Raw genomic sequence first — 24840 nt, 5'->3', positions numbered from 1 at the left:
ATTCTTATCAGCGATGATGTACTGGGGAGGGGGAGGCACATCCACACATGTATTGTACTAACTATGCCTCCGCTGCTTGGACCCGCTTATCTTATCGAAAGCTCTTATCGATAAGCGTCCAGTCCAGCCAAGCTTTGCGACGACATCATGACGATCATCGTCATCCCCCTCTTCGTCTTCTACAGCCACAGCATCCTCCTCTCTCTTTTGACATTTTGAAAACCCACCACTTGCCATTCACCTCTACACTCTAGCAGCAAAACCCCGTTTTCAACCATCCAAAATGGCCTCAGCCCTCAAAACCGCCCTCCTCGACGAACTCGCGCACCTGCGCACCATCGCCCACGACCTCCTCTTCTCCGGCACATACATCTACCCAATAAAGGTGAGCCTGGAGCCCTTTTGACCCCTTAAAACCCCATTATTCTCATCCTCAAACTAATCCTTTACACCATCTGAAGGGGATACTCTACACCCTCCACCACAAATCCCTCTGGCAACCCCTGCTCTCGCGCTCGGCGAAGACCCTAACCCTCGGCCTGGGCATCACCACCACAATGTTCTTCTTCACCTACCTCCCACAAGCCGCCTTGCTCACCTTCACCGCCGGACCCTTCCTCGCCCCGTTCTCGGCGGCCCTGCTCGTCCTCTCCGAGTCCTCCACCATCACCACCTTCCTGGCGCGCTCCTTCCTCCTCGCCGACGCCATGGCAGAGACCTTTGACGCGACCTTGCTGGAAAGAGGGGAGGATGCGCTGGTGGCAAGGGAGAGGGCCGTTACGGCCGTCCCGGGCGGCAGCAGCAGCGATAAAGGAGGAGCGGGGACAGGGGCAGGGGGGAGACTGGGCGGACGGCTCAAGCATCCGATTGAGAAGCTCTCGCCGCAGGTGCTGGTGCGGTCGTTGTTGTATCTGCCGCTGAATTTTGTGCCCGTGGTGGGTACGATTGCGTATGTGTATTTGCAGGGAAAGCGCGTCGGCCCGGTGGCGCATGGACGGTATTTCCAGTTGAAGGGGTGGGGGAGGAAGGAGAGGGAGGCGTGGGTGGAGGGGCAGGGACGGAGGGGGGCGTATACTGCGTAAGTTCTCTCTCTTGTTGTTGTTGTTCGTGTTGTTGCTCGGTTGCTGGTAGAAGGGGGGAGGGAGGGGAGGATGGACGAGGATAGAGGGTGTTTCTGAGCAGCTAGCTGACTTCTGCTTCAATTTTTAGGTTCGGGATGACTGCATTTGCGTTGGAGATGATCCCGTTCGCTTCTATCGTTATGGCTTTCACGAATACGGTCGGTGCGGCGCTGTGGGCTGCGGATATGGAGAAGGCTACACGGTGAATTTGCACAGGTTTCTTGCTGAGATGGTAGTGAACGGGACTGAGTTAAGATGTGGAGTTGCTATTATGGGTTGGGCAATCTGATTGCGTCGTGTACAGTAGGAGTCTTCCAGGTTTGTGGTTTGCACAGGGCACTAACTTTTCCCTCAAATTTGCGAATGTAATCTGCTAGGTGTAGATAAACTATTCTGCCAACTCATGCTCGGCCAGACACTCCTCCAGAAGCTCCAACATCAAAGGAATCATCTCCCCCCGTCGGATGGCTCGATAGATCACCGCCGTGTAGGAGCCCACCGTCGGGGCCTCCCGTCGCTGCCCCGTCTGCATTGCTTCGGCCGTGGGCGTCAGGATCTGAGCTGTGCACAGGAACGGCACCCCCAGCGTACGACGCACAAACGCATACACCTTCTTCGATGCCACTCCCAGATATGCGCTGGCATCACCGTGGATCATGTACGCATCTCGATTGACGCACCATGCGTCCAGAAGAAGGGTGCCCGTGGCCTCAACAAAGCGCTGTAGAGCTCCTAGCAGCTTGGGAGACGACACGCTGGGTCCGACACAATCGAGAATAGGCACCCGCATACTCTTCGCAATGTGGACAAAGCGGTCTGTCGTATCCATTGTGACTGTAGAAACAAGCATTGTTCCGAGGTGGAGCCAGAGGGTAGGCGCCAGAGCCTCCGTATCTATGGTGCACGACTGCTCTTCGCCCTCCACACTCGGCTCAATGTTGTGCACTAGCTCGTTCAACAACGCAGAGAACGGATCGCGAACCGACTCCAGGAATTGCAGCTGCATGGCGCGAAGGTCCAATGCCTGACAAGCAGACAGGAAGTGTGCGGCGATAATTTCAGTCAGCACCCGCACTCCGGTTGCGGTGTATCGGGCGGATATCAACGCCAAGGAGTTCAGCGACTGATTACCCATCTCGGCGTTATTGACATGATTCACGGGACCAGCGAGGAAGCCCAGCTCGGACTGAAGAGCCGAGATGTATATGTCGATGGCCTTGAAGATGCCAGACTTGCTGGGCTCTTCGGCCACGAGGTTAGGGGTCAAACCCCAGCTTGTCGCGGGGTTGATCATCTCCTGACATTGCGTATACAGCATACGGCCGATACTCTGAATCCCTTGGCGACTTTTCTCCATGGCTGCTGTCACGGCCTTAGCCTGAAAATTGCCCCCATGAAGAAATTCACCCTCGTGCGTCACTAACGGGTTATCCGTGGTTGAGTTGCACTCAATGCTCATCTGCTGGTGGGCAAGGAGAAGATCCTCCAAGACCGGGCCAAGCCACTGCGCTGCAGTGCGGACGGAATATCTGTCTTGCCTTAGAGCGCCGTCTTTACCGTCTTTGTTTTGAGCCAGCTTGGAACCTCGCAGAAAGGCCCGAATGTTCCGGGCGCTTTCCATCTGCCCAGGGTGTGGACGAACTTCGGCAAAGAATCTTTGGAAACTCTCAGGAGATCCAAGCAAAGCTTCCACGGTCATGGCGGTCAGGACCTGAGCGAGTACTGCCAAGTGTTGCACGTCGTGAAGCACGAGAGCACCGCAGGCGGCTGAAATCGCTGTTCCATTGACAATAGCAAGACCCTCTTTCGCGGTTAAGTCCACCGGAGCGATACCCGCACCAGCAAGGGCTTCATCTGCGTACAGATCTTGAGCGTGGCCAGCAGGAGGGAACACGCGAACTGTGGGCTTGCCCTGGATGACACTACTAATATATGCTAGCGGACTCAAGTCCCCAGACGCGGAGATACTGCCCCGGAGAGGCGCCATGGGAACGATATTATGCGCTAGAAGGGCCTGCAATTGATCCAAGATGACCGGGCGAATTGCCGAATGGCCTCTTATCAACGTATTGAGCCGCAAGAGCATGGCACCTCGGACCCAGGTCATTGGCAGATGGTACGACTCATTTGCTTCCTCCTGTGCCAGGTCGAAGAAATCATGGTCCTCACAGACGCTGCGTCGGCGAGGTTGAACATCACGAGAACCCGGAGGGAGGATGCCATAGCCAAGCTCTCGAGTCAAGACCCGTTGAAGCGCTTGAACATCCTTTGTGCGAGTATGCGCAGAGGCACCAAAACCAGTATTGACACCTTATCACGAAGCATTAGTAAGACTGCCAGGCTGATGAAGGCTGCGTGGATGCGATCACAGACCATAAATTACTTCGCCAGACGAAAGACTTTTCAGTAAGGCATTGTGGCCCCGGTTGACCTCTGCATACGCTGTGGGAGCAATGCGAACACTCCTTACATGTCTGGATTTTTATCATTTAGCACGGGGTTTCGTAAGGTTATGGAACCCACCTTGCAACATAGACAACATGAGGGATGTCTAGAGTGTCTCCGTCGATGATCACCTCCACCTCGGGTTCACCTGCTAGCTGACGGCACAACTTCCATTGTTGAACCACCAGGGACGTGTGAAATTTGAAAGGCTGCATTCTGATCCGGAACCAGTGTGTCCGAGATGCGAGAGCCAACTCTGACTTGTCCGCTATCTGTGTCTTTAAGCACAGCCTACTATACTTTGTGGGGTATCGAGGAATCCAATCGGACTATAACAAGGCTCTTAGCGGTGTCAGATTTGTGCAACAATTCAAGCTAGACTACAGACATTGCTGTAACTCCGATCCGGGTGTCTAGCGACGGCCACCGTAGCAAAGTGGTGCATATATCAAGACCCGCTCCTCTGCAGGCACTTATGCACGGCGTCACCTGACATGGTCTTTCTGATACGCCGGATCTCAGTAGTGTCTTATGGAACTGTAAGATATTACTAGTATCGTTTCTCGATCTCGCCATGTTACATATCTCTCGTCACATTGTCACTCCCAAGTCACTGCCACCCGAGCTCCGTTCTTGGACTGTAACGCTAGACCTGCGCTCTCGACCCAGTCGTTGGGATCTGCGGAGTCTATTGATTGGAAATTCTGCGCCAGCCGAGCGAGAACGTATGTGGCTTCGTTGATTGCCAAATCCACTGCACCAGTGGTTGTGGTGTCAGAACGGACGCCGCATGAACACGGATTGGCCGGAACACTTACTTCCTATGCAATTCCTCGGTCCGCCTAAGAAGGGGATATACTTCTATGATGACTTAGAAGCTATTGTTGATGTCATACGGACACACGTCTTACCCAATTCTGCTTTTGCTCGATCCAGCGGTCGGGGTTGAACTCTTCTGCGTCGTCTCCCCAAAGATCTCGTCGGCGATGCATAGCATATGTCGCAATGTGCACCATCGTACCTTTTGGTACGAAGATACGAGACTTGCCGTCGGCTCCTCCGCCGGCTGGAAGGATCGTATCCTTATTTGCAATTCGAGAGTTCGAAGCTTGAGGCGGATGAATACGGAGGCCTTGACGGGGGTGGCATTAGCATCGTTGGCATCATTGTCCTAGTCTTCAGACCTCATACTCTCAAAAATAGAGCCATTCACATATCTGAGACCCTTCAACTGCTGTAGAGTAGGTCGTTGGCCATGTAAGGGTTGTACTTCTGCGCGCATACGCTTCCATGCGTCAGGACGTTTTGATAGGACGAAGAATAAATTGACCAGAAGGGCTGCGACGGTGTCAACCCCGGCAAAGAATAAGGTCAATATTTCATCCCGAAGCAATTTCCTATCCTGAACCTTTTCGCAAAGCTGATCCAGGAAAGTCGGCCGACTCTCCTCAGTCTCGCTTTTACACAAGTTCTGACTATCTATCTGGATTGCCTTGTTAACGTATGGCTCGATGAACGAATGCACCGTGCGGACATGGGCCATGAATGATCGCTGCGGCCAGAACAAAGCTAGTGGTCCAAGCAGCCACCGGCGCTCACATCCTGCTGCTGCTTCATAGAATGCGTTCAACAAGCCCGACTCGAGCTTGTCTGGTTGGTTGAGCGAGTCAAGCGACTCCCCAAACAAAAAGTCTGTAGCGACGTCGGCCGCAAAGTGATGGAGGAGGGGAGCTAGGTCTAACGTGTCTCCGTTACGTGGAATGGCCGTGAGTAGATCTCGCACATGGGGCTCGAAAAGGTCAACGTCGTCAGTGCGAGCCTGCGCAAAGCATTTCTGCAAGGAGGAACGTGTCGACCGCCACTCCGTCCCGTCCATCTGAAAGAGGCTGTTCCCAAGAAGGGGTCCGAAGGCCCTCCGACGCCGTGCTCCGGTATTGAAGTCTGCGAAGTTGCTGGAGAATATGACTCGCAGATTATCAGGCTCTATGGTGTTCAATACCCATTGGCCTAGGAAGATGGATCGGTAGGTGTTTCCATTCTGCTGGTGTAGCTGTTGCTCGCGCTTGAGGTAGCATTGGCTCTTCCTTGCCTTGATGGAGTCACGCAGATAGTCAAAGCCTAGCAATTTGTCTCGGTGAGGATAGCTGTTGGGCGTTCGGCAGCCTTTCAATCGAGCTAGTTTGGCGCGAGTGGTGATAGAGGCGATGAGATACCACCCACCCAGGAACAAAAGAGCCCCGATGATAGTCAACGGGTAGTCTTGTATCATGGTGACTTAGCTTGGGTATGCAGGCTGGAGGAAGCAGAAGAAGAGGAAGAAGGAAGAGGAAGAGAAGACGGTGGATTGGTGATGTGGATGATAGACCAGGCAAGTGGACTGAAGGAGAACGTGGGACTAGTAGGCAAGCGGATGACAGCAGCACGCCGAATTGACTGATTCTTTGAGTGCACAATGAGCGGTACTCGTACGGCTCGTCTAATTCTCATACAACGACCTCGCTTGCTTCTACCTTGAGGTCACCTCACTTCCGCTCCTCACTATCTCTTGCGCTCAATTGGTTTAATTATCCCAGGGACTTCGTAACGACGTGTCACAGGCTGCTCTTTCGGGTTTTGAAGACAAACGCAATGCACTCCGAGAGGAGTTATATGTGATCCGAGCCATGGTCCATTACAATATACTCGGAGCCGACACTGGATGCTCAGTGCTTCACTTGTTCATACTAAGTGATCAAACCAACTCGCCTCTTTTTTTTCCCCCTCTTCAGACTGCTTTTTTTCCAGGCACTGTGCATTCTTTTCTGACTGGTCACTCCTCAAGTGATATTTCCAGAAAACAGTTTCGCACAGTCCTACACGCTCAGTAGGGACGCTGTCTTCATCGATCGCCATGGAGACATCCTCGTGTAGCTCAGCCAAACTCGAAGTGGCCGATTTCGTCTTCTGGAAAGAGACACTTGGTCGGGATCTGCGGATACTGATGGAAGGCGCGGAGTATGACTACATCACACAGCAAGCGGCTCTCGATACAATGAGCCGCTATGTGGCCCCTTGTCTGGGCCCATGTCCCTTGGTGGGGACAGCTGACAAAGAGAGGCCCTGTCCGACACGATGGAAAAGTTTCATGACGGACGATTTCTCTCCAGTGGAATACAGCTGGAGCTGGGAGAAGGCCACTCCCATGATCCGCTACAGCTTTGAGCCCATCGGGCGGTACGCTGGCACGTCGCCAGATCCCTACAATCGGACAGCACCGATAGAATGCGTGCAGCAGCTACGAAGGACAATCCTTCCGGCCGCCGATTGGCATTGGTTTGACCATTTTGCCCAAGCCTTTCAAGGACCGACGCCTCTGCCGGGCGAGGAGTCACCCTCCTCTGATTGTCAAGCAAAGTCCAGCCCCTCAACAATCTTCCTGGCTTTCAACCTAGAGAAGCACGGGCACAGATGTAAATCCTACCACGTTCTACATTCAAACGGCGAGCAGCTGGGCTGCTCACGGCTTGACGTTCTGCAGCAGGCCTGCCGGATTCTGCAGCAGCACCATCAGTTTCCGGCCTATGACTGGATCGAGCGATTTCTGCGACGGCAGGAGCAGTCGCCCACTCCACCATGCATCATTGGGGTAGCCGTTGACTGTGTGCATCCCTCCGTGGCCAACCTCAAGGTGTACTTCCGATCCTGTGCCACCAGTTTCAACAGTGTACAGGAGACTCTCTCGATGGGAGGCGCATCGCCAGGCTGGGATACTCAGGCCTTTGAGGAGCTCCGAGAATTGTGGCATCTTACGTTGGGGCTGCCCAAGGATTTCCCTCAAGACCAGCCTTTGCGATCGAGACATCATGAGACATCAGGTGTGCTGTACAATTTCGGCTTCAAGCAAGGCCAACAGTACCCCGATACCAAGGTGTACATTCCGGTGCGGCACTACGCACGCAGTGACCGAGCCATTGTTCAGGGTCTAGTCGCGTTCCTGGCATGTCGGGGCCGAGGCCAGCAGGCTGATCGCTTCGTGCAAACTCTCGAGGAACTAGTCCAGCCCTTCCGTACTCTTGACCAGGCGTGCGGCTTGCAAACTTATATTGCCTGTGGCAATAAGGACGGTCGGCTTAATCTGACGTCTTATGTGTCTCCAGAAATCTATTATCCTGGACGGTGGTCCAGACAGCTGTGCAAGCGAGGCGCCGAGGACGGTCTTATTTGTCAGTGCAATCTCTGCGCAGCACAAATTCATTGATTGTTGGGTGCACAATCTGTTGTGTAGGTTGTATTTCGCTTACCATTGGATTGCGAGGAAGCAATGAGCCACACTCGCGAGAAAGTGCGTTTGAATCAAGCTCATAGCAAATCAAGAGAATGTGCCGTGAATGCAGGAAGTTCGTGAGAGAGCATTTGGCCTGCTACTACTGGATTGGCAAGGCCAGTCAGGCTTCCAGTCTGTACCACTCTGTAGTACTTTGCACTTGGCATCAACGAAGCCCAATTTGTTAGCCCGGGGAGAGGGGCTGAGGGAGGTGAGATGAACACCCATCACTGTTTGACATACTGTAAGAGTGCGAGATGATGTGGAGGTTGCAGCGAGGGGGCGGCCGGTCATCTCGTCCATGGTTGATGCTCGCTCCGGGGATCATCTGAGTCTGAGCCCCCCAATAACCACTTCAGATCCCCGTTTGCTGCACGTGAAGTAATACAGGGATTCACAAACAATCAAATCCTCCCGTCTATCATGCCGCTTCCCCATGGTGGCCCCAATGGCCCGCCACTGCTGCGTTTTCAGAGTTATACAGGGCAGAGAGATGTCTAGCCCTTCTTCATCCTCATATTAGTAGTGAGTGAGTGTAACACTCCTATCAGCAGCTTCGTCGACCCCCGTCTCTCTCTCTCTCACATATTGTGGGTTCTTTGATGACGCTTCCCAACGGACAGTAGCAAGAGAATGAACGCTGGCAGGATGGCAGCTGTCACGGCAAGTTACCTGAACGAAGACATCTCCGGCCGACTCATGGCCGCGACAACCGTTATTCTGATCCTCACAACGACGCTTCTCGCTCTGCGAGTTTATGCGCGGAGTCTGGCCCATGTCACCAGCGGCTGGGATGACATCCTGCTCGTTCCTGCGTGGCTTCTCTGCCTCGGAACATGTATAACGAATTATTGTGAGTATAACTACACCCGAAGAACTACATCTCCCATCATACACCCACTACTACCCACCCTCCAAAACCTCCACCAACTAACACTCGCCCACCTTGAAACCAGTCGTCATCACCCACGGGGGAGCAGGCCGCCACGTCCAAGCCGTAATCCAGGACAACCCCTCCAAAATCATCATCCGCGGCAAGCTCCTCTACGCACTCAGCTGGCTCTCCGCCTTCTCCAACACCTTCTCGCGGACGTCAATCCTGGTGCTCTTCCGCCGCATCTTCCCTCCCGGCGTGACCCGCATCGTCACCGACCTGACCATCGCGTATCTGGTGTTGTTCGTGCTCGCGCAGGCCGTCGTCGGCCTCACGGAATGTCGTCCGCTGGCCTACTTCTGGGACCGCAATCTGCCCGGCGGCGGGTGGTGCCTCGACCAGTTCCTGTTCTACCGGATGTCCGGGCTGCTGAACATCGTCGCGGATGTGATTATTCTGGTGCTGCCAATTCCGACCGTGTGGACACTGCATGCCTCCCTCGCAAGGCGGACGGGGATTGCGTTGGTGTTTTTGTCGGGGAGTTGGTATGTGTTCCCTCCCCAGTCTTGCGTCTGGCAACGCAACCCCCTGAAAGGGTGTCTGTCTATGTATGTATGTATGTCTAATGCTTTGGTTCCGAGTTAGCGGCCTCATCGCCTCTTGTGTGCGTACCTCGTACTTTTTCACTGCTGCTAACGTGTCCATGAATGATCCTACTTGTAAATCACTCCCCTTCTCTTTCAGTTACAAACCCAACCCCATTATCCTACCCAACTACTAACCAAATAACTAGGGGCAGACGTCAACCTCATGACCTGGACCACCGTCGAAACGGGCCTGTACCTCTCCGCCGCCTGCATGATCGGGCTGCGGCCCCTGCTCAACAAACTCGCCAGCGCCGTCACAAGATCGCGGTTCGCGGTGTTTACTGCCTCTCGAGCCAACACAATCGTCCGCTCGCGCAGGAGTAACCGCGACGACGGGTCGCGGCTGATTGCTAATATCAAGCAGCAATCGAATACCGAGCTGGCTACCTTCGAGCGGTCGGACAAGGATCGGGACCGCGAGCTGGATACGGATGAGCGGTCTGCTAGACGGAGTGGAGGCGGGCTGGGGGGTGAAGGGCCGGTGGGAGGGGCGGGAGGGTCTGCTTTTGTTTGAGTGGGGGTTTTCGGTTATCCATTTGTACGGAGTATAGTAGTCCTGGGGTAGGATTGTGGGGACATTATTCTAGTTTGAGGTGAAAAGCTACTGTAAGTGATATATATGGTTAGATTCCTAACGTGGTGGCGGATTAGAGGTCGTCAATGATGAGTCGGGCGCTGAATCCCTTGGTAGTGTCTGGATGTACTCAGCTGGTACATAGCTACATTTGATCGTCCTTTCATTCTCATCAAATTACGGAGACTACGTACGGAATGCTGCATAGTGTCAAGCAACCATCCATGCCTATTCACGCTCGAACAAAGCCGCAATCTCCTCCTCGTACAATCCCAACGTCTGCAGCCGCGCCACGCTCCCCTTGATCGTTCGCACAAACGGCTTGTCCTTGCTCGCCACGACGACCCGATCCGTCGAGAGCTTGACGCAGTCATGCACCCGCGCGTTAACTTTGTCAATGTACGGGCGGAGACTGTCTACCAGCGACTGCCCCGCTGCCAGCACCCCCTCCTCCGCTTCAGGAAAGAATTCAACCACGAGCACTGGCGCCGGCCGACCATGGCCACCGATCAACGCCGTTTTCACGGCCGGGTGGGATTCGATCTCCGGCTCGAGCAGGGAGGCGTGCAGCCCGTCTGCATGCGCCAGGGCGACATAGTCGTCCGTCCGGCCGATGATCTTCCACGAGCCCTTCTGGTCCGGGTGCTCCACCCATAAGTCATTGGTCTCGAAACGGTCTCTGTCGGGGTACACGGAGAAGATCTGCTGCATGGGGCAGTCGGGCCGGCGCACGAAGACCAACTCATGGAGGTCGTTGAAGCGGTGCTCAAATTCGGCGCCTGCGTGCTTCTGGAAGGTAACGTAGTCCCATGACGGGTGGTCTCTGGGCGGGATGGTGGTGAAGTATCCGCCCGCCTCGGTGCTGCCAATGCAAGGGACGAGATGGACGTGGGAGGCTAGTTGGGCGCCGGCTTTAGGGGAGAGCGGGGCCCCGGCGAAGTGGATGTATTTCAATTTGCGGAGCGCCTCTAGCCCTGAAGAGAGCAGGCAGAGCTCCTCGATGAGAGCAGGTGTGAGTAGGGCGCCGTCTACCTGCCCGTATCGCAGGATGTCGGCAACCAGCTGGGGTGTTGGAGCTGCTGAGGGGCCCACAACAGCAGTCATGTGGACAAAGGATGTCATCGCCAGGGTCATCACCGTACCCGTCAACTAGCACAGTCAGTCCTGGTCGGCTCTATGGGGAGGCATAGACGTACATGAAGCGACGGTAACGGGGTATACCACCGCTGTAGAGCATATTGATGGACATGAGTATTCTCGATGTCAGAGAGAGATGCAGCGATATCTGGGGCTGTCATCATCCGATGGGTATACGTGATAGGCTTGGGAAAGCCTGTGTACAATCTTGTCAGCTGGTGATGACTGCATGATCAAGAATGAATGGAAATCTTTACCTGTTGTACCAGACGTGTGAAAAACTATCCACGGATCATCCTTTCCCTCCTCCCAGGACTTGGGGTACGTATAAGGAGCAGCCTCAGCGTCTTGCATGAATTCACCAAGCTCCGGAACCGTCAAGGTCTGTAATTTTTCAGGCGCTTCCTGAAGGATGCCCGCGACATGCTCTGCCATCGAAGCAGGTCGCAGATACACGGTGCATTTCTTCTGTCGGAAGATGCGTAGCTGAGCCTCGGGCGTAATGAGGGGAGAAGGAAGTACTATCTTTAGATTGCTGTCAACATTGCTTCTTTGGAAGCTGCGGAGAGACGAAAGGACGCACCACTTTCTGGATCTTGGCCGCGGCCACAGCAAGAATGGGATAGAGAAAGTCCTTAGGTCCTGCGTACGCAAAGCATTGAAACGGCTCGGTGGTGGCAGGCAGGTTCTGTTGTAGCCAGTGGGCGGCATGGTTGGCAGCGTTATTCAGTTGCTGGAAGCTGATGTCTCGAAAGCCCCTCGACAGGTCGGTCTCGTCGATGGGAACGGAGACCCACGGGCTGTTGTCTTGAGCACGGGTTTCCACGACAGTAGCGAGAAACCGTTGGCCATGGTAGATGCCTGGTAATGGGAACGGTGATGTCTGTTCCATGACAGAGAACTCACGTTGAGTCTTGGAGGAATGGGGAAGAAGAGGAGTGGAGGAGAGGAAGAGGGAGAGGATTGGAGTAAGTGAGTGACAGATGAGGGGGAAGAAAGTCCCAGAGTGATAATCGGCTGAAGGGTACGTGAGACAGAGAAAGTTAGTCTGACACAGAGATTCAATCCCCAGGCATGTTCTGCTGGGGATTTGACGCCGTGTTCGCTCTTATCGATCACCGACAGTCATCGATTTATCCTCTCTATCATTCTTCTGAGTGCACAATCTGAGGTTTCAGCAAGTCCCGACCGGGCCTTGAGAAAAAAAGCCTAAACTTCAAGTCTTGCATAACACAAGCTAGAATGGACCAAATAGCTTTAGCTGAATTGGTAGAACGAGAGATAAAGGAACCGTGTTCTTTGTCTTTCTCTATGCATAGCTCAATTACACGGACTGCGATGCCATTACCGGTACATTTCGAGAAGATGAGAGACCGAACAAGCTTTTAAGAACAGTCCCTTTGTTTCCTCCATGAACAAAGCTGCGGCAGACGTCTCACTCTCCTATAAAAGCCTCGAGCCAGAGTTCTACGCAGCACTCTATTAAGAGGATATTTCCAAGGCTGCTTAGAGCCCAGCTTCCTCGATCATCGATTCCGCCAGGCAAAATGAACCACCTCACATCAGCTTTCTCCACTAAGACTCTTTATAGGCAGGCGCAGATCTGCGGAGAAATGTTACAGAACCTGGTCGAAACTCGTGTGCAGAAGACACTCTCGTTCGAGGATGTAAATGACCGATTTAGGCGCTTCGTCAAGGAATCCCAATTTCTGACAAGTGAGAGAAAGTCGGAGCAGTACCAGAAATGGGACCCGGAGACCAAACACTTATTCACAGAGTTGTTCAGGCACATGCGGTTCAATCTGTTTGCACTCTACATTTCGACTCGGGTCACCTTGCTGGAAGAGGTCTACAAATGCATTGACAAGATGAGGGAGCATCTGCTTGATTCCGATGCCTGGAGGGAATGGCACAAATCCCCATGCGCCAGGCAGCATGGGTCTTCTTTTACTTACGCTGTTCTGGACACAGATAAAAACGATGTGACATCTCAGTTTCAGGACCTAGTGTCTCTCATGATCGAGCAAATGTTTCCATCCATTGATCCGAAGCTGCACGCTCAGCTCAGAACGATGATTATCGACCGCCGCATAGCCATCGGTTACCACCAGCACAAGCGTCACAGACGACGATCTGAGCCTAAGCATTGGAAGACCACCCGCGAAAGGGGGCGATCTAAGGCACGTTCGAGTGCAATGCCAGATGTGTTCCAGTGGCCCGCGATGCCGGTGTGCAAACGAGATCAAACTGATTTGACATGTCCTTACTGCATGACATATTTCCCGGTCGACGAGTTCGATGCAGCCGGGTGGGAGTATCACGTCATACACGATGTTCGACCGTTCTTGTGCTTATGGGATTCATGCACCAGCGCCTTTGGAAGTGTTGGGACATGGCTAAAACATATGGATAACCACCGACATTCAAGTACGCGTAAGCGCTCGTTGGAATTCAAGCACTGCCCTTTCTGTGGCCTTCGCGAAGATGATCGAGGGGCCCGAGAAAAGAGCAAGGAAGGCTTGTTGCGGCATATAGCGGATCATCTTGAGACCCTGGCTCTTCTCGCTTTGCCCGGACCGATGGACGTGCTCTTAGAGAAGCATATCCAAGGGACGAGGATTGGTATTCGGTCGTGCATAGACTCAACCAGAACCGCTCGGAAGCACTACAATCGCAGTGAGCGGGTAGCAAGGACTACCGTCAAAGATGATGCTGAATCTCGTAGCTCGCTCGATCTTTGTGATCCGGAAAATGTGGTGACACCATCGAGCTCTAAAAGGAGCATTAGAGCAAGCCTTGAAGTATATCATGAGACAGATACTGACGAGCACTGCTCAGCCAACAAATGGGACTATGAAGACGCTGACTCTGCTCATGAAGAAGACCTCAAAGGAGACCCTGAAGCGAACCCTTTTGTAGATCAGACAGAAGTGAGCCAGGCAGAAAACTCCAACGAAAAGGTTCTCGAAGAAGCTCAGGCGCTGCACTGCGACGATAAGGACTATCTGGAGGACAGTGAAACGGATGCTCACGATGATCAGTCAGAGGATGAAACTGGGGATGCTTATGAAGAGAATGCTGAAGAGAATCAGGAAGATCAGCCAGAGGATGAAGCTGAAGACTTTCTTGAAGAGAACGCGGAAGAATGCCTAGATTCCCTTGGTGAGGAACCTGAAGATGACATTGCTGCAGATCCCTCTGAAGAAGAACCAGAAATCGATCTGGAAGACACTCCTGAAGATGCAGATGCTGAAGAGCAGGCTCAAGAGGATAGCCCCAAAGAGGAGGGTGAGGCAGAACCTCCAGCAGACCAAGAAAGCACGCTATCCAAGACCCGAAAAAGGATCACTTTCTCAAAACCCAAATCAAAACCAATGAGCAGGTCGCGAATCCCTCTCTGGGTGTCCGCCACCCGATGCTAGTGAGTTGCACCTCTCGTGGAGATAAAGTCGATTTGATCGAGATTGAAGAATTAGAATGCATTTGAGTTCCTTACCACACACTTATAAGTCTCCTCACAGGCGAAAAGAACATGCATGCATGCACTTTGAACATTGTAAGGATTATGGCAAGGCCGATTGCGAAAAATTCGGTCATTCACTTAGAAACATTCCAAAAGTAAATAAAGTGATTGTATCTCTTGTTACATGCAGCGGTGCATTTCTCGCATGGTTGTTGATCAGGTGAGCTCAGTACTAAGTAAGCATCGTACTGTAACTTAAACTCCTCACTGTTCCCCCTCCAGATTCACTACCATCAAGCATCAATCAATTATTCCATCAGACTGTCCACCATGGACACTGGTCCCTTTCGCATCATCGACCACTCGATCCCCGGCCAGCATATCCGTGACCATCACCATGCCATTAAGGGTCGGCAGGAAACTCCTCTCCGACTCGCCATCAAGCAATACGTCCCTGTAGACCGGCCCGATCCTATACCTGAGCATGCCGTCACCATCATTGGGGCCCACGGCACAGGCTTTCCCAAGGAACGTACATGGATCCTCTCGTCGCATTAATAATACGACACACTAACAATTCGATGCAGGAAGTCTACGAGCCACTATGGGAAGAACTCTACGCTCAGATGAAGCTGCATTCCATTCCCCTACGGGCCATCTGGGTTGCCGATGTCTCCAACCAGGGGGCCAGCGGGGTACTCAACGAGTATGTCCAAGGGGATCACAGTACGATTCCCTACTCCATGTACTGTGATCGCAGCTATCCCACAGCCTGGACTAACAAATGACCAGCACACTGGTTCGACCATTCCCGCGACCTACTCCACATGGTCAACCATTTCCGCGACGAGATATCCCGTCCGATTGTTGGATTTGCCCACAGCATGGGGTGTGCGCAGCTGTATGAGCCTTCCCCCTCTTCAACTTCAGACGCCAAACCCAATTGAAGCAAGAAAAACACAAAAGCACTAATCCGCCAAATCAGCGTCCAACTCTCTATCATGCACCCACGCCTCCTCTCAACCCTCATCCTCATTGAACCCGTCATCCTCGACTTCGCCGGCCGCACCGCCGACAGCCCCAACCCCTCGCGCCCCGCCGCCCTCCGCAAGGACCTCTGGCCCTCCCGCCCCGCCGCTGAGGCTGCGCTCCGCAAATCCCTGCTGCGCAAATGGGACCCCCGCGCCGCAGTCCGATACCTCCAGTTCGGGCTGCGCGACCTCCCCACCCGGTTATACCCTGACGTCGACCAACCCACTACCCCCGCAGACGCCGGCCCAGCAACCACAACCACAAACCCTCAAACCAACCCCTCAGCAGCAGCAGCAGCAGCAGCAGCAGCACCCCCCGCCGTAACCCTGACCACCACCAAGCACCACGAAGCATGGAGCTACTCGGTCCCAAACCTGGAGCCCGCCAGCGCGCAACTGGACTACCTGCTGCTTCCGGACTGGGACGCGGAATTCGAGCGGCCGTTTCTGGTCTCCCGCCCGGAGTGCCAGGCCAGCATGCGCAACCTGCCGTTTGTGCGGCCCAGTGTGCTCTGGGTCTTTGGCGGGCGGAGTTACCTGTCTCCACCGGGGGAGCAGGAGAAGAAGGTGCGGCTGACGGGATCCGGGACCGGGGGCAGTGGCGGGGTGCAAGAGGGCAGGGTGAAGAAGGCGGTGCTGGAGAAGGGGTCGCATATGTTGGTCGTGGAGGATGTGGAGTGGTGCGCGAAGACGGCGGCGGGGTGGTTGGGTCGCTGGTTTGAGCGGTATGAGAGGGAGGAGCGGTTCTGGCGGGACTATCGCAGTAGGAAATCCGAGGGAGAGGAGATGTTACGTGCGTCGAAGGAGGGGTTGGAGGCTTCGTTGGCGTCCCTGGGGGTGGAGAGGCCGAGGTCTAAAGGGAAATTGTAGTGTGCATGATTCTGGTGCTGTTACTGGAGACTGGTAACTAGTTGCTCTGAAGTGCTCTGATCCCCCTTGTGCCCAACCATGAGAGAAGGGTTGAAGGCTACTACGGTTGTTTTGATCCTGGGCTTTGTGAAGTAAAGCATTGCCTCAATGAAGAAGTTGATCAGGAAGAATGACGTTCACGAAGCATCAAGACTCCAGCATTGATTACTGCGCCGTATGTTGAAAACAACTTAAACATGATGAAAGAAAACGGCAGAACTATGCTCAAACAACCCGGTCAGACACGCTCATCCAGACCCAGAAAATCGACGGCTGATGATCTATATATGCCATGCCATAAACAACACAAAAGACAAATACACCCACATACATCTCTCCACCCTACCCAACCAGACAAGAAAAGGGCTGAGCTCGTATATACACAAATCAACACGACTAAACCTCGGCGCCCGGCACACAGCCCCAACTACATCCTAGTCTCCGGAAAGGCAGCGGACGCAGACTCTCCCCGGACGGGCGCGGGCCCTTCAATCCATTCTCATACGTGCTGCAATCCCACCATTCGATCCACTCTGTGCGCGCGATGACGAAACTGCGATGACACACCGAGCAGCTCCGACCGCCGCTGCTGCGCACCTCCCTTGCATCCCGCAGCAGCCGCAGCATCATGGCCGGGTAGCCCGCCAGCTCGGAGTCGGGAAGTAGATCGAATGACGGGGACCGGGTAAGTGAGAGGAGGGCGACTTCACGCAGGGACGGGACACGCGATGCGGCCAAGGGCGCTGGGGCGGGTACGATCTTTGTGCATGTGCCTGCATTTGCGTTTGTGTCGATATCCATTACCGTCGACGAGCTGCTGCTGACCTCTCGCTCGGCCAGCAGCATGCCCTCTGCATTGTATCGCAGCACAGGCCCCGTGGCGACATGCACGGGGGCCCAAGCTTCCTCAGGCACCGCGGGTCCCTCGTAGACACACGACCGTAATTCGTTCTGGGGGACGTGCCACTCCAGAAGCTCTTGTTCTTCGATCTGCAGCAACGGGTTCGGCCGCACGGTTAGATGCTTGAGGTCGCCCTTGCGAATCAACCACAGCAGCTCCCACGGCAGACTCCGCAGCCGGTTCACAGATAGGTTGACCTCTTGCAACAGGGTCAATCTCCGAATCGCGGGCGGGACCTCTGTCAACTTGTTGTTGCGCAAGCTCAAGACGCGCAGCGAGTCCAGCTCGAACAATTCGCCAGACAGCTTGGGCAGGGAGTTTCCCGCCAGAAACAAGCGCAGGAACGGCTCCAGGGAGGTATAGACATCTTCCGTGATGGGTGGTTCCTTGATGGCAGGTAACTTGGTCAGATGCTGCAGCGGACGCAGCAGTCCGGAAGGTATACTGCGGAGATTGCCACCACTAGTTATCACCGTCAGTCTCAGCCCTTCATATTACACGGAAAAGGGAACTCACCTCAAGTCCACGCTATCGTCCCCCCTCTCCAAGCAATCGTTGACGATCGCCCGCGCGATCTGATGCTCCCTGGGCTCTTCCTCAACGCCCCGCCTCAAGCCGCTTAGCCCCAGGGTGCCACTTCCTCCCACACCACCACCCCGTTGACTCTGAAAGCCCCGGACCCCCGAGCCGCAAGACTGTGTCCCCCATCGCTGCCGCTGCCGCTGCTGCTCCTCATTGTCCAGTCCGTCATCCCCTTCATCCTGCACCAAACCACCCGGACCTATCCCAGAGACCTCCTTCCTCGACTCCAACTTCCCAGCATCATCCCCCTGCCCAACAAACTGACCCCAAAGCTCCTCCCCCCACGACGCATCCGATGCCAAGACCCCAGAATCATCACTCCCCATCCACACCCCACTATCCACCAGCCTCTTCTCCTTGAAATCCACCCGCTTGTTGCGCTTCGGTCCTTCCTGCTGTGGCGACTGATGCCCACCGGAAGACAGCATCTTCTCCCCCCACCACGTCCCGCGGTACCGCCGCTTCCGACTGCCCACCAAGCTCCCTGACCCTTGAGCTGGCGCATAGTGATTCGCGGTGGCGCCAGCCGCTGTGTCTGACTTGTTGGCATAGGTATAATTCTCCAACCCGCCGGAACCGGGGACGTCGTCGCTAGAGAAAAACGCGGGATCGCTGGACGGTTGGCTGGAGCGGTCGTCACCGCGCGAGCGAACGGTGAGGCGGTTGTATTGATGGTGGTGGTTGAGGTGGTGTGCTGTTGCTGTTGCTGTTGCTGCGCCGGCGATGCGACGGGCTGGAGAGGCGCGGTGGTGGATGCGACGGGGCGGCGGTGGGAGCGGGGGGTCGTTGGGGGTTAGGTCCATTCTTCCTCTCTATGTCTCTCTTTTGAGTCCAATTAAACACACTGCTGGGTACAAGACGGAATGTAGGTTCTGGTATGAAAATAAAAAAAATCAAGAGGACACCATCGCCGTGGGGAAGAAAGAGGAGGGAGGGAAAGGAAATCCGACGATCGGGATCAGATCACCGTCACAAGAGCTCGGATGGAATGACGTCCGAGAGAATTGTCGATCCCACCCGGAGGAAGAATCGAGCCGGTGGCGTTGGGCTTATTGGCCTTGAGGTGTCAAATCTGTCATTCAAGCAGACTTTTGCAAGGGGGGGGAAAGAAACGCCCGTTTGAGGAATGTTGAAGAATTAGAGGAGAGGAAGCATTTTTCTGGGTGTTGTTGTTGGACGCGTCTTCGTCGCGCTGGTTCGAAGCGGGGCGATAAGGAGGAGGAGGGAGGATTTTGTGGGGACAGAACACCGTCGCATTCACACTGCGCGACCTTACACTACTTCTTATGTACATATGCCTACAACTTTCGATTAATAGATACTCTTCTAAAATGCCTTCATCCTTAGTAACAGTACTTAGCTTGATACTTCATGTCTTAATACTCAGTGCATACGAACATTGCGGCTGTGTATCTATCATACTGCTATGCTCGCTAACTCACTTCAAAGTATCAGTACTACTGTAGGTTTCTAGATCAATAACGGCCGCCTCTCGCAATGAATACAACACCACCAACCATGCCTACCCCAGTCTCCATGCTGCATCGTCTGCTTGGAAACCTCGCCGTCGGACCATCAGTCCGGGCTACTCAAACGGCGACCTTGCATGGAACAAAACAAGCTGGGCCCCAACATACATACTACTAGGGTCGCAAACAACGGGCGTGATCGAGTACAGAGGGACCACCAAAGATGGAATACCACCCACCACCCATAGCTCCACGATGCCCAATTCACTGCTGTGAGGATTGTTTTGACCGTGCAATTGACTTCATTCCATGGCAGTAATCTAGTAAACTGTGGTTGATCCGCAACAAATTGGTCGCCTACGCGCCCTGGACGACGGGCCACCACATCTGTCTGGGAAAATCCCTGGCAACATTCGTCCTGCGGCTGCCCGCAGGGGAAACCTGCGAATAGTTCCTGGGTGACATGAAGAGGTGCAGCTGTATCTGAGCCTGATTCCGATGTCTTTTGCCTTGGTCAGTCATATAACTAGGCGTTAATGCTACTACCCGTACAAGCAAGAAATAAGAGAAGCGTGCCACTTGGCTTAGGATCTGAGCGGAGAGCCGAGCGCAGCCCAAGTCAGACAGAAGTACGAGAGAGTGGAGCAGGTGAGTATTGATTCAATACTACAGCTCATTACGGCTTCGATTTAGACATCTACTCTTTATCTGAGGGATTGCCTCTGCACGACTAAGAATATATTCATAAAATGATTAACTGGAATGTGGGGTCGGCCACTATACATTTGATTCACTGCTTTATGTGCATAGCTTCGAAGTCACAGCCAGACCCCAAGAAGGGTAAATAGGTATATAAGCAGGGTTTCTCAAAAGATACTAACCTGCGCTGGTCAATCCCAGCCGTCAAATCCATCAACTCGTCATATCTGAAACGTCATAAACTGGGTATATGGATCCATAACCGAGCGTCCGTCTTGTTTCTCGATCGTGGTCGAGGAAACCATGCGGTCGAACGAAGAGAAATTAAGTATAAGCGATGAAGTGATGAAGAAGATAGAAACAGTCCAGAAGGAAAAGTGGTCAGAAGTCTGGCGGTCATCGTTCGTAGTCCGGGCCCTAATAGCCCCGAGCACATACAATGTGCGACCAAGCCGGCATTGTTGCATGAATGTCTGCTCACAGAGCGCCCATGATCAGAGCCAGAGACCCGGCGACAAGCGCAACAGACATGCCGGCGGCGTTGACGTTGCCAGCGCCAGTGAAGACCGTAGAAGAGGTGGCGGAGGCACTAGCCGAAGGAGCAACGACAAGTGAGGTCGGGATGACGGAGGAACTGACAACAGCGGAGCTGCTGATCAGAGGGGCGCTGACAGCGTGGGTGGGAATCAGAGGTGCGGACGTGGTCGACGCGCCAGACGTCACGGTATCGACGTGCACCAGCGTCCGGGTGAGGAAAGTGGTCACCGTTGAGGTGGAGGTGGTATCGCCCTCGGCGGCGACAAGCTGAGCAGCCGCCAGGCAGAAGAGGGAAGAGACAATAGCGCTAATCTTCATGTTGATGATTTGAGTGGTATAGGCAATGGTTTGTTGGCTGAAATGATCGAGTACCGGGGCCGGACAAGATATATACGTGTGGAATCGCAATGGGGCGAGCGCAGCTACCGTTTCAAAGGAATGAGTGATAGGAGGCGGACAAAGACGCGAATGAGTGAGCGTCTGAGTTATAATGCCAGTTGGAGAAGAATTTCCGTAGGGGGAGCGCTGCTCGAAGCCGAACGAGTGTGAAACAAAGCGATGTTTGATGCGACGCGCCGGGGTAGCAGGAAAGAAAAAGGGACAACCGTGAGCGAGGAGCCGGGGAGGACACTAAATAAGAATCCAAAAAGAGCCCCCATGAAGGTTCGAGGCCATCGGTCTCGAGCCCGTCACAACAACAACAGGCGCCACAAGCCCACAACACGAGCGATGGGTCGGAAAAATTCCTCGACGAGTCGCAAGGGGGGTTTGGCGCGAGTCGATTGGCCCCAGGGCGATCAAGAATGCCCCGAGTGCATTATTCACGTTGAGAATTGTCTACACGGCGCCTGCCGGGAGAGAAATCACGGCGCCACGAATCTCTCCGCCAGCGCATCCGGTGGCACCGGCACTGTGTTGGCGGTCATGATCTGGGTCGGAGTGGATGAGAGCCCGACCTTTTTCTCGCCTCTCGAGGGTGTTCTTAGGGTCCTTGGGGTGAGAATCTTGCAGGCTTATCCCGGTCGAGTATATGGACGATTGGATGTGGTTTTTTAGCGAAGTCGCTAACCCGACCAGGCCCCGTATTAGCTTTGGTTCCTGAGTGTGTCAGCCCAATGACGAGGTTGTTGGATTCGGATCCATGGAAGAGGGGTCTGGCAGTCTTACCAGACAGGGTTTGATGATCGCGAGGCTAGTCTCACTCGATTTTTGCTGACCCTTGATTGAGCCCTGAGCCCCGAACCCCTGGATCGATTCGGATTCGCCCGGATGGCCGTAAGTCTAATTTTGATTTTCGCGCCTTCCATTGTGCAATCGTCTTCTCAACCCGTCTGCCCTTACTTTCGTGTTTCGTCTTCGTCGAGCTGTGTAACATTATGCTTTGTCTCGCAAAGCGGTGTTTTGATCCAGTTTTCATTCCATGGATGGGAAAAGGGGAGACTGAGAGAGAGAGAAAGAGGATTTGGGAGGAGTCGATGACTGATTAGTGGGCACTAGGCCGACACTAGAAGAGTCTAAGGCACCCACTCCCTCCACCCCGGCCGTTCCTGAAGGCCTTCCCCTTGCAGTCAGTCTTAGTCTTGGTTCGTGGTCGGGGTCCACTCAACCACCACAGCAACAACAAAGCTGCGTCTTCCATAGGTCCGCAAAATTCGAACTACTGCCTGAAATGTAGCATTTATCACTTCAATAAACCTTCTTATGCCGTAGATTGACCTTTCACTCAGATATGTTGTTACCATTGTCACGTCTCAGATAGTTCGCTTCACTCAGGCGAAGCTCAAGATGTTAGACACAACCATAGAACCAGGAGTTAGACGAGACAATGGTCCAAGCACAGACCATAGCTGTATTCAAGCACCATCGAGAAAACGCCGAGCTTAGGATGCTTTTCCTGTGAAGAAAAGGGGGTCACCGTCACCGCTGCCTCAGTTACACTACACACAGTGACAGAAAGGACAGACAAGATGCTTGGCGAGGGCGGCTGATGACCGAGGGGCTCGATGTCTCTAATGTGCAGTGATGCCGTCAAAGGCCGGTGAAGGAGCGTCGGAAGCGACCCGGAAAGAATCGGCTATCAGGCGCAGAGGCAGAACATGTGGTCGTTAGTTCAACAGATGGACAAGGATTTGGCTTCCAGAACCAGCTCCAGAAGAGACTTTTCAGCCAGCATGCAGTGGTGACCCCAGTGGGATCCCAGCCGTCGTTACCCCTCATTGTACTGCGTACCAGCCCAAGCGTCCACTCGATACTGCGGTCTAATGCCGAAGAGGCGTGGAGGTCGGATAAGGCGCTTCCATCGGAGGATGACAGCTCAACGCCGTCATGACCGAGTCGGTGCCGGTAGTCCAGACCAGGCGGTACAACTATCAGATTCCTCGCTGTCCGATGGTGCGTATCCTAGCAGTTTTGTCTTCTTGACAGGCCAAGCCAGTCCTTGGAATTGCAAGAAGAGTCTTGCTTTGGTCTTGCCGTAGCCTAACGAACCCCAAAAGTCTAGAGCTTGCAATGTCAGGCACAGATTCAAGCAAAGTACCTCTAGTGTATCTCAGTTAAAGAGTCATATTGCCGATGAGGGGTAGACTGCCTTACACCGACCGTAAAGCCAGTGGCCAGATGGTTCGATACCATCAATATCTTCAAGGATATGACGGGAGGGGTAGAGGTTTACACACATTGTGATCGTTATCCGCGCCGAGACCCCGCCACTTCTGGTGGTGGGTAAACAAGACCCCGCTCGTCCTTTGCCGATACTGAGACCAATCCCGAGATCAGAGCTGTTCGACACGGTCAGGCTTGACCATATAGTCATGTCATGGATTAAGTTTACTTCATGCTTAGGCTCTGGCACTGTGGGCAGTGCACAGATAACACAAGGATTTTTACACCTATATAGTGGTAAACATTAATCCTGCTGTTTTGCTTGGGTCGAGAAATAATCGCCTCGTCTGCATAATGTTATTCCCTCTTCAACTCCTCCATAGAATCACACAAGGCTAACCAGGGCCGCAGCTGCGATCACACTTATGGAGCTTCATATGGGAAGTTTCACACTGAAGGGGACCGAATAGCACCACTGAGCTAAAGAATGTCGAAACTTTAGCTGATTAAGTTGCTCGCCTTGTTGCATCCGAAGCACCTTAGATAGAACGAGTGTGTACAGTGCTTGATCGAAGGAGATAAGCTCGGCGAGTGATACCGTAAATGATGAAGCATAACTATGGCGAAGGCGGTTGCACCATGCACAAAGAGTTTTGAGAAGACCTTCGATGGACTTCAGTAAACGCTGTGGCAGCATTGTGGTTGCCAGCTTATCCCTGCGACGCTTATCATGAAGTCTCGAACTATGCACATTAGCACTATAAAAGCAAGTATGTCAGTTTGAGTCAATAAAGTGCCGCGGTGATAAGCTTGAATGATCTGCCTGAGTTCTTAGCTTCAATGGCAGTTTTTGGCAGTCGCGGTGTCGCTCGAGATTCAAGACCCCCATCTATATCAATGATAGCATTTTGATCAAGGTAAGTCATTTCAGTGTCTTAGGCTGATCATTAGCTTGCATTATGATAAGTACATGGCCTCCGAGACTCCCTGTGTATATAGAAATTCGCAGCGGCTGGGGCACTTATCCAGTCTCATTTGCCGTACACAAGAAAGCCTGTTCCCATTTCTTGCTTTGCAAAAAAACATTTGATTCTTCTTGGGATACAGCCATCGCTGCAAGTCTTCCTCGAAATCTTCTCTCTTTTAGAGTCCGTGCTGCTCAATAGAGACCAGCATCATGTCCGGTCAATCTACATGATAAACAGCACGAGTCTTGCGGGCATCCGCCTTCAAATGTCAGCCATCAAAGGACCATTTGTCAGCGTTGGCGGTACGGAGTTGCAGTGACGCTAGGCCAGCACCAGATCATGAGACGCATCCACTTAATCTAAACACCAATTTTGCTGGTCGAAAAGTCCGGCCAAAGCCAGTAGAAGTGATTTCGTAATTGGTCTCGCTTTATTGGTGCACTAGACAACAGAAGAGGCCAGCTCAAAATGCTTGTTAGCAAGGATAGGTGTACACTAGGCCCCAAAATAAGCAAATAGGAGTAAGTAAACCCGAGTGTGATGGTTTGAAGAACAAATCATCTCGTGATGGTGGATCGA

The 24840-nt window shown here is 53.5% G+C and overlaps 11 protein-coding genes across 11 annotated transcripts; 6 read left to right on the top strand and 5 right to left on the bottom strand.

The window, feature by feature from the left end:
* The first annotated feature begins 23 nt into the window (after positions 1 to 23).
* BP01DRAFT_351110 (uncharacterized protein) lies at positions 24 to 1725 on the top strand. The gene is made up of 3 exons (XM_025573827.1): positions 24 to 385; positions 462 to 1078; positions 1210 to 1725. Exons 1-3 carry the CDS (start codon positions 284 to 286, stop codon positions 1325 to 1327), a joined length of 837 nt encoding a protein of 278 aa, XP_025426562.1. The 5' UTR covers positions 24 to 283; the 3' UTR covers positions 1328 to 1725.
* Positions 1344 to 4183, bottom strand: BP01DRAFT_208268 (aromatic amino acid ammonia-lyase). Its single transcript, XM_025571070.1, has 4 exons — positions 3955 to 4183; positions 3645 to 3895; positions 3495 to 3595; positions 1344 to 3431 (listed from the first exon to the last, which is right to left on the bottom strand). Exons 1-4 carry the CDS (start codon positions 4009 to 4011, stop codon positions 1510 to 1512), a joined length of 2331 nt encoding a protein of 776 aa, XP_025426561.1. The 5' UTR covers positions 4012 to 4183; the 3' UTR covers positions 1344 to 1509.
* On the bottom strand, positions 3777 to 5835 carry BP01DRAFT_409802 (cytochrome P450; the record flags this gene model as incomplete). Its single annotated transcript, XM_025578862.1, has 6 exons — positions 3777 to 4320; positions 4385 to 4427; positions 4478 to 4698; positions 4758 to 5135; positions 5166 to 5741; positions 5787 to 5835. The coding sequence occupies 6 exons, from the start codon at positions 5833 to 5835 to the stop codon at positions 4166 to 4168; spliced, it is 1422 nt and encodes a 473-aa protein (XP_025426560.1). The 3' UTR covers positions 3777 to 4165.
* Positions 5836 to 6456: 621 nt separating this feature from the next.
* On the top strand, positions 6457 to 7803 carry BP01DRAFT_409801 (aromatic prenyltransferase; the record flags this gene model as incomplete). Its single annotated transcript, XM_025578861.1, has 1 exon — positions 6457 to 7803. The coding sequence occupies one exon, from the start codon at positions 6457 to 6459 to the stop codon at positions 7801 to 7803; it is 1347 nt and encodes a 448-aa protein (XP_025426559.1).
* A 723-nt stretch (positions 7804 to 8526) lies between these two features.
* On the top strand, positions 8527 to 9634 carry BP01DRAFT_272576 (uncharacterized protein; the record flags this gene model as incomplete). The annotated part of the gene is made up of 4 exons (XM_025571401.1): positions 8527 to 8722; positions 8826 to 9288; positions 9389 to 9462; positions 9537 to 9634. Coding segments are annotated over 4 exons (831 nt in total), but the record flags the coding sequence as incomplete, so codon positions are not given.
* A 558-nt stretch (positions 9635 to 10192) lies between these two features.
* Positions 10193 to 11993, bottom strand: BP01DRAFT_395784 (putative AMP-binding enzyme; the record flags this gene model as incomplete). Its single annotated transcript, XM_025578421.1, has 4 exons — positions 10193 to 11113; positions 11161 to 11297; positions 11359 to 11626; positions 11685 to 11993. The coding sequence occupies 4 exons, from the start codon at positions 11991 to 11993 to the stop codon at positions 10193 to 10195; spliced, it is 1635 nt and encodes a 544-aa protein (XP_025426557.1).
* A 655-nt stretch (positions 11994 to 12648) lies between these two features.
* Positions 12649 to 14523, top strand: BP01DRAFT_387241 (uncharacterized protein; the record flags this gene model as incomplete). Its single annotated transcript, XM_025577726.1, has 1 exon — positions 12649 to 14523. One exon carries the CDS (start codon positions 12649 to 12651, stop codon positions 14521 to 14523), a length of 1875 nt encoding a protein of 624 aa, XP_025426556.1.
* Positions 14524 to 14894: 371 nt separating this feature from the next.
* BP01DRAFT_351098 (putative toxin biosynthesis protein) lies at positions 14895 to 16823 on the top strand (the record flags this gene model as incomplete). Its single annotated transcript, XM_025573826.1, has 4 exons — positions 14895 to 15096; positions 15156 to 15290; positions 15357 to 15465; positions 15550 to 16823. 4 exons carry the CDS (start codon positions 14895 to 14897, stop codon positions 16463 to 16465), a joined length of 1362 nt encoding a protein of 453 aa, XP_025426555.1. The 3' UTR covers positions 16466 to 16823.
* Positions 16655 to 19148, bottom strand: BP01DRAFT_361158 (leucine-rich repeat domain-containing protein). The gene is made up of 2 exons (XM_025576083.1): positions 17922 to 19148; positions 16655 to 17867 (listed from the first exon to the last, which is right to left on the bottom strand). Exons 1-2 carry the CDS (start codon positions 18788 to 18790, stop codon positions 16901 to 16903), a joined length of 1836 nt encoding a protein of 611 aa, XP_025426554.1. The 5' UTR covers positions 18791 to 19148; the 3' UTR covers positions 16655 to 16900.
* Positions 19149 to 20172: 1024 nt separating this feature from the next.
* On the bottom strand, positions 20173 to 21130 carry BP01DRAFT_208225 (uncharacterized protein). Its single transcript, XM_025571069.1, has one exon. The coding sequence runs from the start codon at positions 21008 to 21010 to the stop codon at positions 20633 to 20635; it is 378 nt and encodes a 125-aa protein (XP_025426553.1). The 5' UTR covers positions 21011 to 21130; the 3' UTR covers positions 20173 to 20632.
* Positions 21131 to 21349: 219 nt separating this feature from the next.
* On the top strand, positions 21350 to 21781 carry BP01DRAFT_387237 (uncharacterized protein; the record flags this gene model as incomplete). Its single annotated transcript, XM_025577725.1, has 2 exons — positions 21350 to 21718; positions 21770 to 21781. The coding sequence occupies 2 exons, from the start codon at positions 21350 to 21352 to the stop codon at positions 21779 to 21781; spliced, it is 381 nt and encodes a 126-aa protein (XP_025426552.1).
* Between the last annotated feature and the right edge of the window lie 3059 nt (positions 21782 to 24840).

Source organism: Aspergillus saccharolyticus (genome assembly GCF_003184585.1).
Source record: "Aspergillus saccharolyticus JOP 1030-1 unplaced genomic scaffold BP01scaffold_65, whole genome shotgun sequence".
NCBI classification, from domain to species: domain Eukaryota; kingdom Fungi; phylum Ascomycota; class Eurotiomycetes; order Eurotiales; family Aspergillaceae; genus Aspergillus; species Aspergillus saccharolyticus.
This window is presented reverse-complemented; position numbering and strand designations above follow the sequence as displayed.

Bases quoted from the DNA above. Each gene is read 5' to 3' on its own strand.
- BP01DRAFT_351110 (XM_025573827.1), top strand. From the start codon at position 284: ATGGCCTCAGCCCTCAAAACCGCCCTCCTCGACGAACTCGCGCACCTG. The intron at 386-461 runs GTGAGCCTGGAG...CACCATCTGAAG, and splicing joins CATACATCTACCCAATAAAG to GGGATACTCTACACCCTCCA. The intron at 1,079-1,209 runs GTAAGTTCTCTC...TTCAATTTTTAG, and splicing joins CGGAGGGGGGCGTATACTGC to GTTCGGGATGACTGCATTTG.
- BP01DRAFT_208268 (XM_025571070.1), bottom strand. From the start codon at position 4,011: ATGCACCACTTTGCTACGGTGGCCGTCGCTAGACACCCGGATCGGAGT. The intron at 3,896-3,954 runs GTCTGTAGTCTA...GCCTTGTTATAG, and splicing joins CGGATCGGAGTTACAGCAAT to TCCGATTGGATTCCTCGATA. The intron at 3,596-3,644 runs GTGGGTTCCATA...ATAAAAATCCAG, and splicing joins CATGTTGTCTATGTTGCAAG to ACATGTAAGGAGTGTTCGCA.
- BP01DRAFT_361158 (XM_025576083.1), bottom strand. From the start codon at position 18,790: ATGGACCTAACCCCCAACGACCCCCCGCTCCCACCGCCGCCCCGTCGC. The intron at 17,868-17,921 runs GTGAGTTCCCTT...GGTGATAACTAG, and splicing joins GACGATAGCGTGGACTTGAG to TGGTGGCAATCTCCGCAGTA.
- BP01DRAFT_208225 (XM_025571069.1), bottom strand. From the start codon at position 21,010: ATGAAGATTAGCGCTATTGTCTCTTCCCTCTTCTGCCTGGCGGCTGCT.